Below are 12615 nucleotides of genomic sequence, written 5' to 3' on the forward strand. Positions count from 1 at the left end.
AATTGCCGAAATTATATTTTTGAAAAATAAGCCTTGTGGCACAGGGGGGTTATTATCATCTGTCTCATACAGTTGGTTTGATATCTTGAGGTCAAAAGGTCAAGGAGCATAATAGGTTTATTTATTTATTTTATTTGTGAAAAATTGCCGAAATGATATATTTGAAAAACAAGCCTTGTGGCACATGGGGGTTATTATTATCTGTGTTATACAGTTGGTTTGATATCTTGAGGTCAAAAGGTCAAGGAGCATAATACGTTTATTTATTTATTTTATTTGTGAAAAAATGCCAAAATGATACATTTGAAAAATAAGCCTTGTGGCAAATGGGGGTTATTATTATCTGTGTTATACAGTTGGTTTGATATCTTGAGGTCAAAAGGTCAAGGAGCATAATACGTTTATTTATTTATTTTATTTGTGAAAAATTGCCCAAATGATATTTTTGAAAAATAAGCCTTGTGGCACAGGGGGGTTATTATTATCTGTCTTATACAGTTGGTTTGATATCTTGAGGTCAATAGGTCAAGGAGCATAATAAGTTTATTTATTTATTTTATTTGTGAAAAATTGCCCAAATTATATTTTTGAAAAATAAGCCTTGTGGCACAGGGGGGTTATTATTATCTGTCTTATACAGTTGGTTTGATATCTTGAGGTCAATAGGTCAAGGAGCATAATACGTTTATTTATTTATTTTATTTGTGAAAAATTGCCCAAATGATATTTTTGAAAAATAAGCCTTGTGGCAAATGGGGATTATTATTATCTGTGTTATACAATTGGTTTTATATCTTGAGGTCAAAAGGTCAAGGAGCATAATACGTTTATTTATTTATTTTATTTGTGAAAAATTGCCCAAATGATATTTTTGAAAAATAAGCCTTGTGGCACAGGGGGGTTATTATCATCTGTCTTATACAGTTGGTTTGATATCTTGAGGTCAAAAGGTCAAGGAGCATAATACGTTTATTTATTTATTTTATTTGTGAAAAATTGCCGAAATGATATATTTGAAAAACAAGCCTTGTGGCACATGGGGGTTATTATTATCTGTGTTATACAGTTGGTTTGATATCTTGAGGTCAAAAGGTCAAGGAGCATAATACGTTTATTTATTTATTTTATTTGTGAAAAAATGCCAAAATGATACATTTGAAAAATAAGCCTTGTGGCACAGGGGGGTTATTATTATCTGTCTTATACAGTTGGTTTGATATCTTGAGGTCAATAGGTCAAGGAGCATAATACGTTTATTTATTTATTTTATTTGTGAAAAATTGCCCAAATGATATTTTTGAAAAATAAGCCTTGTGGCAAATGGGGATTATTATTATCTGTGTTATACAATTGGTTTTATATCTTGAGGTCAAAAGGTCAAGGAGCATAATACGTTTATTTATTTATTTTATTTGTGAAAAATTGCCCAAATGATATTTTTGAAAAATAAGCCTTGTGGCACAGGGGGGTTATTATCATCTGTCTTATACAGTTGGTTTGATATCTTGAGGTCAAAAGGTCAAGGAGCATAATACGTTTATTTATTTATTTTATTTGTGAAAAATTGCCGAAATGATATATTTGAAAAACAAGCCTTGTGGCACATGGGGGTTATTATTATCTGTGTTATACAGTTGGTTTGATATCTTGAGGTCAAAAGGTCAAGGAGCATAATACGTTTATTTATTTATTTTATTTGTGAAAAAATGCCAAAATGATACATTTGAAAAATAAGCCTTGTGGCAAATGGGGGTTATTATTATCTGTGTTATACAGTTGGTTTTATATCTTGAGGTCAAAAGGTCAAGGAGCATAATACGTTTATTTATTTATTTTATTTGTGAAAAATTGCCCAAATTATATTTTTGAAAAATAAGCCTTGTGGCACAGGGGGGTTATTATTATCTGTCTTATACAGTTGGTTTGATATCTTGAGGTCAATAGGTCAAGGAGCATAATACGTTTATTTATTTATTTTATTTGTGAAAAATTGCCCAAATGATATATTTGAAAAATAAGCCTTGTGGCAAATGGGGGTTATTATTATCTGTGTTATACAGTTTGTTTTATATCTTGAGGTCAAAAGGTCAAGGAGCATAATACGTTTATTTGTGAAAAATTTCCCAAATGATATTTTTGAAAAATAAGCCTTGTGGCACAGGGGGGTAATTATCATCTGTCTTATACAGTTGGTTTGATATCTTGAGGTCAAAAGGTCAAGGAGCATAATACGTTTATTTATTTATTTTATTTGTGAAAAATTGCCGAAATGATATATTTGAAAAACAAGCCTTGTGGCACATGGGGGTTATTATTATCTGTGTTATACAGTTGGTTTGATATCTTGAGGTCAAAAGGTCAAGGAGCATAATACGTTTATTTATTTATTTTGTGAAAAAATGCCAAAATGATACATTTGAAAAATAAGCCTTGTGGCAAATGGGGGTTATTATTATCTGTGTTATACAGTTGGTTTTATATCTTGAGGTCAAAAGGTCAAGGAGCATAATACGTTTATTTATTTATTTTATTTGTGAAAAATTGCCCAAATGATATTTTTGAAAAATAAGCCTTGTGGCAAATGGGGATTATTATTATCTGTGTTATACAATTGGTTTTATATCTTGAGGTCAAAAGGTCAAGGAGCATAATACGTTTATTTATTTATTTTATTTGTGAAAAATTGCCCAAATGATATTTTTGAAAAATAAGCCTTGTGGCACAGGGGGGTTATTATCATCTGTCTTATACAGTTGGTTTGATATCTTGAGGTCAAAAGGTCAAGGAGCATAATACGTTTATTTATTTATTTTATTTGTGAAAAATTGCCGAAATGATATATTTGAAAAACAAGCCTTGTGGCACATGGGGGTTATTATTATCTGTGTTATACAGTTGGTTTGATATCTTGAGGTCAAAAGGTCAAGGAGCATAATACGTTTATTTATTTATTTTATTTGTGAAAAAATGCCAAAATGATACATTTGAAAAATAAGCCTTGTGGCAAATGGGGGTTATTATTATCTGTGTTATACAGTTGGTTTTATATCTTGAGGTCAAAAGGTCAAGGAGCATAATACGTTTATTTATTTATTTTATTTGTGAAAAATTGCCCAAATGATATTTTTGAAAAATAAGCCTTGTGGCAAATGGGGATTATTATTATCTGTGTTATACAATTGGTTTTATATCTTGAGGTCAAAAGGTCAAGGAGCATAATACGTTTATTTATTTATTTTATTTGTGAAAAATTGCCCAAATGATATTTTTGAAAAATAAGCCTTGTGGCACAGGGGGGTTATTATCATCTGTCTTATACAGTTGGTTTGATATCTTGAGGTCAAAAGGTCAAGGAGCATAATACGTTTATTTATTTATTTTATTTGTGAAAAATTGCCGAAATGATATATTTGAAAAACAAGCCTTGTGGCACATGGGGGTTATTATTATCTGTGTTATACAGTTGGTTTGATATCTTGAGGTCAAAAGGTCAAGGAGCATAATACGTTTATTTATTTATTTTATTTGTGAAAAAATGCCAAAATGATACATTTGAAAAATAAGCCTTGTGGCAAATGGGGGTTATTATTATCTGTGTTATACAGTTGGTTTTATATCTTGAGGTCAAAAGGTCAAGGAGCATAATACGTTTATTTATTTATTTTATTTGTGAAAAATTGCCCAAATGATATTTTTGAAAAATAAGTCTTGTGGCACAGGGGGGTTATTATTATCTGTCTTATACAGTTGGTTTGATATCTTGAGGTCAATAGGTCAAGGAGCATAATACGTTTATTTATTTTATTTGTGAAAAATTGCCCAAATGATATATTTGAAAAATATGCCTTGTGGCAAATGGGGGTTATTATTATCTGTGTTATACAGTTGGTTTTATATCTTGAGGTCAAAAGGTCAAGGAGCATAATACGTTTATTTGTGAAAAATTTCACAAATGATATTTTTGAAAAATAAGCCTTGTGGCACAGGGGGGTAATTATCATCTGTCTTATACAGTTGGTTTGATATCTTGAGGTCAAAAGGTCAAGGAGCATAATACGTTTATTTATTTATTTTATTTGTGAAAAATTGCCGAAATGATATATTTGAAAAACAAGCCTTGCGGCACATGGGGGTTATTATTATCTGTGTTATACAGTTGGTTTGATATCTTGAGGTCAAAAGGTCAAGGAGCATAATACGTTTATTTATTTATTTTATTTGTGAAAAAATGCCAAAATGATACATTTGAAAAATAAGCCTTGTGCCAAATGGGGGTTATTATTATCTGTGTTATACAGTTGGTTTTATATCTTGAGGTCAAAAGGTCAAGGAGCATAATACATTTATTTATTTATTTTATTTGTGAAAAATTGCCCAAATGATATTTTTGAAAAATAAGCCTTGTGCCACAGGGGGGTTATTATTATCTGTGTTATACAGTTGGTTTGATATCTTGAGGTCAAAAGGTCAAGGAGCATAATACGTTTATTTATTTATTTTATTTGTGAAAAAATGCCAAAATGATACATTTGAAAAATAAGCCTTGTGGCAAATGGGGGTTATTATTATCTGTGTTATACAGTTGGTTTTATATCTTGAGGTCAAAAGGTCAAGGAGCATAATACGTTTATTTATTTATTTTATTTGTGAAAAATTGCCCAAATGATATTTTTGAAAAATAAGTCTTGTGGCACAGGGGGGTTATTATTATCTGTCTTATACAGTTGGTTTGATATCTTGAGGTCAATAGGTCAAGGAGCATAATACGTTTATTTATTTTATTTGTGAAAAATTGCCCAAATTATATATTTGAAAAATAAGCCTTGTGGCAAATGGGGGTTATTATTATCTGTGTTATACAGTTGGTTTTATATCTTGAGGTCAAAAGGTCAAGGAGCATAATACGTTTATTTGTGAAAAATTTCACAAATGATATTTTTGAAAAATAAGCCTTGTGGCACAGGGGGGTAATTATCATCTGTCTTATACAGTTGGTTTGATATCTTGAGGTCAAAAGGTCAAGGAGCATAATACGTTTATTTATTTATTTTATTTGTGAAAAATTGCCGAAATGATATATTTGAAAAACAAGCCTTGTGGCACATGGGGGTTATTATTATCTGCGTTATACAGTTGGTTTGATATCTTGAGGTCAAAAGGTCAAGGAGCATAATACGTTTATTTATTTATTTTATTTGTGAAAAAATGCCAAAATGATACATTTGAAAAATAAGCCTTGTGCCAAATGGGGGTTATTATTATCTGTGTTATACAGTTGGTTTTATATCTTGAGGTCAAAAGGTCAAGGAGCATAATACGTTTATTTATTTATTTTATTTGTGAAAAATTGCCCAAATGATATTTTTGAAAAATAAGCCTTGTGCCACAGGGGGCTTATTATTATCTGTCTTATACAGTTGGTTTGATATCTTGAGGTCAATAGGTCAAGGAGCATAATACGTTTATTTATTTATTTTATTTGTGAAAAATTGCCCAAATGATATATTTGAAAAATAAGCCTTGTGGCAAATGGGGGTTATTATTATCTGTGTTATACAGTTGGTTTGATATCTTGAGGTCAAAAGGTCAAGGAGCATAATACGTTTATTTATAAATGTTATATTAATTGTAAAAAAATGCTGAAATGATATGTTTGAAAAACAAGCCTTGTGGCACATGGGGGTTATTATTGTCTGTATTATACAGTTGGTTTGACATCTTGAGGTCAAAAGGTCAAGGAGCATAATAAGTTTAAAAAAAAAAGAAGTAAAAAATCAATGCATTTTTTTTTTTTGGAAAAATAAGCCTTGTGGCACATGAGGGACATTAATCAGTATGTTGCGCAGTTTGTTAGACATCATTCACTAAAATGGTTGAAGCGCATTATAGGTTTGTATTTTGAATGTTAAATGAATGTTGAATATTAAACTAATTTAATGCTGGTCGATCTTCGTTCCTACCCTCACCTATGGTCATGAAGGATGGGTGATGACCGAAAGGACGAGATTGCGGGTACAAGCCGCAAAAATGGGTTTTCTCAGGAGGGTGGCTGATGTCTCCCTTAGAGATAGGTTGAGATGTTCAGCCATCTGTGAGGAACTCGGATGAGAGCCGCTGCTCCTCTGCTTAGAAAGGATTCAGTTGAGGTGTTTCAGGCTTCTGGTAAGGATGCCCACTGGGCGCCTCCCTAGGGAGCTGTTCCAGGCACGTCCAGTGGAGAGGAGGCCCCGGGGATGACCCAGAACTAGTTGGAGAAGTCTGGTGCCCCCTGCTAGAGCTGCTACCCCTAATGCTACCGGATAAGCGGCTTTGAAGATGAGGATGAGGAACGTTAACTCACTGAACCATCTCTAACACCTCAACCTGACCATTACCGAAAACAACTTAACCATGACCAACACCCTAAACTCAACTATCTCTGACCCAATTCCAAACCTTAATGAACTCTAGCCTAATACTTTAACTTGACCATCTCTAACCCGAAGAAAAAGTTGGTGGGAACTTGAAGTGGGTGTGTCCTGTAGTAGAGTGTAACTGCAGGTCAACCCAATCTCACGCCAAAATGTTAAAGAAAATGTGTTTCCCCATTTTGTGTAAAGGATATATTCAGAATTGATTCCAATCTTGTTAAGGAATTTTTATTTTTCCTGGGTTGTTGTGGTTTATACAGCCTGCGTGAAACACGCAGGCTGTAAAAGGCTTAAACACGTAAACACGGTAAGGACGCACGGGGGGACGTATCTATGATGCGCTTTCAGTAGTTCATCTTCGGAACATTAGTTTCCCCACGGATGACACACGTCCATAACATCCACCATTGCATAATGAGTGTAGTGGAAGTGCACTGTAGTTAAGTACTTGGTGCATACTACTCCTGGATATACCTTAACTACTCCTGTATAAACCTTAGTGTACTGCTCCTGGATAGACCTTTGTGTAATACTCCTGGATAGTTCGTACAACACCTGGATAAACCTTATGAAACCTCCATGTCTATGGCTACTCCTAGCGCAGTGGCAGATATTTGTGTAAAGGTGGGATGGGGCTTCAAATCTAACGAAGCTCGCGAATCGGTCCGATCATTTATTATGAAATGGATCCCTACAGAGAAATACACTTTTTTATTTTCTATTCCCTTGATCCGTTTGTTATATGACTTCAAAATAACTTATATTGGAGTACTTTTTAGGACTGTCAGTCATGTTCCCCAAAGTCAGTGAAGCTTGCTTGTCTGGGAGAAGGAAGGAACCAGAACACAAAGCAGTAATGCCGCTAAAGCCTTTACTTTAGATGTTCGCCGTCCACTGATGCAGTAAAATGAAGAGCCGTTGAAAACCTTCCCTGCTCTGTGTCTTTCTTCCAGATCAGAAAATCAAGGGAAACTCAAGTTTACATGAAGTGCAAGTAGGCTATAGCAACTCTCTTTCAAGATTGTTATCCTCAAATGTTAGTCGGTCCAGTTCTTTATTCTGTTTACCTGATTCATGGTGAAGTTGCATTCAAAGGTATGCATGGTTTATTATTGTATTTTATGATATAATTAACAATTTGCAACTTTACCAATGTCTCCCCGCTACATAATTCGGTAGGTGAATTAAAATAACTGTCAGAAATAGCAGCTTCGCTAAAACGAAAGGGAGAGGGATGGAGAGAGAAAAAGAGAGCAGGAGAAAGCGAGGGAGAGAAAGAAAGGGGGGGGGGGGCAGTGGAGTGGGAAAGAGAGAGACATTGAAGGACACAAAGAGGGGGAGAGAGAGAGATAGACGGGGGGGGGGGGGGTGTCATGGAAAGGGAGGGAGATGAGAAGGTATGCGTGCACCTGTACTCCTTCTTCTCTACCTCTAACCTCACTCTCCTCTGCAATACACACACACACACGCACGCACGCACGCACGCACGCACGCACGCACGCACGCACGCACGCGCGCACACACACACACACACACAGGCAACCTCAATATTGAGTTCTACAAACAACAGCTCGAGACAGGACTGCATCCAAATAGAAAAGAAAAATACACTGAAGTAGAAAATATTGAACAAAAAAGCACATCATAGCAATCAGTATTTTGAAAGGAGGCACATATACACACTCAAGGTACATACAATACATGAAATATACATAGCTTTTAAGGGTCACACAAAATGCAAAGAAAATGACATTCAATTGAAGAATGAAAGTGGCCCATTAAATATGGCATGTGAGTATTCTCCTTATCCATACTCTTTATATTTTCCTATTGTATTTCAACAGTCAATTACCTTTATTTATTTTTTGCTGCTGTTGTTTGCATCTTGTATAACCATCAGGAAAACAACTTCAATAAAAAATGGATTCATGTCGGAGCTTGACATTACCTTCCTCATATCATTTCCTTCCTCTGTGTGGTTTCCTTGTACATGATTGTTGACTTCAAAGCAAACATTGTAACATTTGACACATCGTGAAGAACATTGGTAATATGTGTTACATAACAATCAGGTTAAGATAATTCGGGGGGGGGGGGGGGGGGGGGGGATTAGCAAAGCACACTCACCAAATGTTTTAATTACCATATGATCATAAGAAAAATATGCAGTTACATAATGAATATAGTTCAGTAAAATATAGCAGAGTAGAATAGAAAGGCTTTATTTTTAAAGTGTTTACACGTTGCAATTTTTACCCCAATTACGTGGACACAGGACATGGCTTATTTATGTACAAGTAGCATACAAACAAATAATATTAAATACATAGGCCTACATACATTTCTTAGCACTTAGCATGTGAAGTTGTTGAGTACTTAAGTTAATAACTTATTAGGTACGGATTTTTTGCAAGATGTAGGCCCATTGCAATAGCAAATATTGTCTTCAGATACATTTAGAAACAATCCAAGCTAAAAGATATATAAACTATTATTTTGGGTTTAAAAAATAAACTCATCCTTGCTCCTGTGTGTGTGTGTGTGTGTGTGTGTGTGTGTGTGTGTGTGTGTGTGTGTGTGTGTGTGTGTGTGTGTGTGTGTGTGTGTGTGTGTGTGTGTGTGTGTGTGTGTGTGTGTGTGTGTGTGTGTGTGTGTTTGTTTGGGGGCGGGGGGCGTATAGGTGTGTATATGTTTCTGTGTGTGTGTGTTTGGGGGGGGAGGACACAGTTGGCAATAATTACTAGTGGATATTTTCTGGATAGTTTACAGGGAGGACACATTTATATTGTATACATGTAAGATAAATAGGAGCCTACTCAAAATGCGAAGGAAAGTCATCTTCAGTGTTGAAGTCACCAGCGTATGGTCAATTGAATGGCATGGATGATTTATTATACCTTATATTCTTGGATGGGGGCCAATAACACTGTATGTTATATTTCCATCCTCCTTTGGGTTTTTCTGAATAAATGAGCAAACAAAAAAGAAAGGAATAAACGAATGGAAGTCCAAATGAAAGAAGGCATGATTCAATAAATGAATGCATTAATTAAATGAATCACCAGAAGAGGATTTACCTTGAGATTCATGTCACCAGTAGGTTTATTCTGTGCTGCCCTGGAATGCATCGGAATCACGCTACTATAAACAACGTCTGTTTCAGACGACACCTTGATCAGAGAAGAGACAACTTTATCAGATCGTGCTACATTTGTTTAGATGTTGTTGTATTACTTTCTTGTCAATGCAGAGCCCCCTCTGGGTCAGAGCTTTGGTTCAATTTCAGGGTTTGTTTTACCCTGTAAGGTTGGTATGGAGAGTAAATCAAAATGTAGCCTCATCTTACTGTGATTGCTGTAAGTTTTCTTTTGGCTCGCCCTGAAAGAAAATAATTATTTTCTTAAAAATAACAAGCCAACAATAAAACGGGTATAAAATAAAATTCATTGTATAATATAAACACAACTAAAAGACAAACAAATAAAATACACAATTACAAATGTAACTTATATTTGCATTTTCATTTCAAGAGATTGAAAGTTATGTTTCAACATACTGTGGAACATCCACGAAACCAACAGGACCACTGATATAATGAACAGCAATATGCCCAAAGGAAGGAGCAGGTTCTTTAGGTTGTTTCTGTAAAAAAAATAGAGCACCCTTTATTGACAAAACTGTTCATGACACAAACAAAACTTGAAGAATATGTGTGTAAGTACAATCTTTTTATTTTACAGCCATCACACATTTCTACCTATTTAAATGAAATACGGTCAGATGTAAGATACATTTGGGTAAGGTAACCGAGGAGAGCAAAAGGGGACTGACCTCGGAACATCAGGTTTCTTCTCTGTAATCTTTTTAGTGGACACATCTGACAAAGTGCTCACAGTTGTTGAGGTTGCTACATAATGTGGAAATAACACAACATAGTGAGATTACTACATTTCCTTAATCAACTTCCTGTTGTTGATAACATAGATAATGTTTACAAGTGGAAATGTTTCAACATAGCAAAATATTTTTTTTAATCCCTTTAGACAATACACTTTTAAACTTACGTGTATTCGTTGTCTTTGAATTTACAGCAACGGTAAGATGTATTGGCATATTTCGTTTTCCTTGGGAAAAAATGTACCAACCACTGCTTTCCATGTCTAGGTCTTTCATAGTCACCACAAAAACACCTTGTTTGCTTGCATCAATTGAGTATTGTGAACCTTCAATAAAGCCATCCTGTTGCTCCTTGCAGTGGTCCAGTTCGCACCATCCTGGTTTGCCGTGTTTTTTAGAGTGAAAACTGATATTTATTCTATCTCCATCAAATCCTATTATTTCCTGTTGATCCACATACAGACTGGACTCGTCTGAAAGAGAAATAACTTCTATCAGAGTGCATTCAAATAGCCTTCTTACGAAAAAAACATTTAAATCCTAGTTGTTTTTTCTAAGTGTTTAATCCAAAACACACTCACCTTCGGACACTAAAAGTTGGAAGCATGTTTTCTCATCTGAGGCATCAGGTATCTCCACAGCACACCAGTAGGATTGCGTTCCCTCCTCTTGGCTTGTGATGGATACTGTGAAGACCCCTTGGTCCGGGTCATCAGAGATTGTGTACTGGCCTTCTGGAAAACTACTCCCTGAGTTGGTTGTGATTATTTTATCACATACAAACCAAACCCTTCCTTTACAAAGGTACTTAACATGGTTCTTATGGCTTGGTTGGTATAGACATGGAATGGAAACCCTGGCCCCTACTTTCACAGACACTTCTTCACTCACCGTAGTGAGGCTGTGAGTTCCTGTTCACAAACCACACATGTGTTTTTTTTAATTGAACGATACAAAATACATACAAAAACATACAAAAATAGATTACAGACAACTGTCTATGCTTAATAGGCCTACCTTTTTTGATGAAGATCCCAATGAACTAAAATCTCATCTAAATCTGATCTAATCATGATCTAAAATAGTCTTAAGAGATTTATCAACTGTCTGTATCAAACTCAAGAAATGTGACTCACCTGTGAGTCCACAGAGGGTAACAACGATAACAAGAAAAGGAGCCATGTGCACAAAGTCGGTAGATTGGAGGTGAGTGCCTTTGTGAGTGTTTGTGACAGAGCTATTTGAGTAGTGGCTAGTGATGTGCTATTTCCTCATTTTTTAGCCAGAATGCAACTTCCTTATTATATAAGTACGTATTATTATATTATACAATACATTTGTTAAACTTTAAAACAGTTATGTTTACTATGATCATACCATGTAGATTGCCCTATTGTTAATTGTATTATTGTTAGGCAATTATTTGCCACCTAGGACTTCACAGCCATGACAAAGATCTATCTGGGACTTGCACACCAAACAACACACCCACTTAAATATAAGAAACACCTCAAGATCACCTCCTGGATAAGAGTCGGGATGGCACGTGGGCTGGAAGTACAATACCTAAATGTTTAATTTAAGATGATCTGAACATACCCTAACTCTAAACATTAAATCAGAGGCAATGACTCTCCTGCATTCGCTTTACCGCACCGTTGTGACGAAAACAGAGCTGAGCCGGAGGGAAAAGCTCTCGATCTACCGGTCGATCTTCGTTCCTACCCTCACCTATGGTCATGAAGGATGGGTGATGACCGAAAGGACGAGATTGCGGGTACAAGCCGCCAAAATGGGTTTTCTCAGGAGGGTGGCTGATGTCTCCCTTAGAGATAGGGTGAGATGTTCAGCCATCTGTGAGGAACTCGGATGAGAGCCGCTGCTCCTCTGCTTAGAAAGGATTCAGTTGAGGTGTTTCGGGCTTCTGGTAAGGATGCCCACTGGGCGCCTCCCTAGGGAGCTGTTCCAGGCACGTCCAGTGGAGAGGACGCCCCGGGGATGACCCAGAACTAGTTGGAGAAGTCTGGTGCCCACTGCTAGAGCTGCTACCCCTACGAACCGACCCCGGATAAGCGGCTTTGAAGATGAGGATGAGGAACGTTAAATCACTGAACCATCTCTAACACCTCAACTTGACAATTACCGAAAACACCTTAACCATGACCAACACCCTAAACTCAACTATCTCTGGCCCAATTCCAAACCTTAAAGATCTCTAGCCTAATACTTTAACTTAACCATCATCTCTAACCCAAAGATAAAGTTGGTGTGAAGTGGGTGTGTCCTGTAGTAGAGTGTAACTGCAGGT

The 12615-nt window shown here is 35.8% G+C and overlaps 1 protein-coding gene across 1 annotated transcript; it reads right to left on the reverse strand.

The window, feature by feature from the left end:
* Positions 1-8526: 8526 nt before the first annotated feature.
* Positions 8527-12026, reverse strand: LOC130404688 (uncharacterized). The gene is made up of 8 exons (XM_056609551.1): positions 11444-12026; positions 10889-11218; positions 10475-10780; positions 10242-10317; positions 9967-10052; positions 9757-9788; positions 9488-9580; positions 8527-9371 (listed from the first exon to the last, which is right to left on the reverse strand). The coding sequence occupies exons 1-8, from the start codon at positions 11487-11489 to the stop codon at positions 9309-9311; spliced, it is 1032 nt and encodes a 343-aa protein (XP_056465526.1). The 5' UTR covers positions 11490-12026; the 3' UTR covers positions 8527-9308.
* Positions 12027-12615: the final 589 nt, after the last annotated feature.

The sequence above is a fragment of the Gadus chalcogrammus genome, chromosome 15 (genome assembly GCF_026213295.1).
Source record: "Gadus chalcogrammus isolate NIFS_2021 chromosome 15, NIFS_Gcha_1.0, whole genome shotgun sequence".
Taxonomy (NCBI): Eukaryota; Metazoa; Chordata; class Actinopteri; order Gadiformes; family Gadidae; genus Gadus; species Gadus chalcogrammus.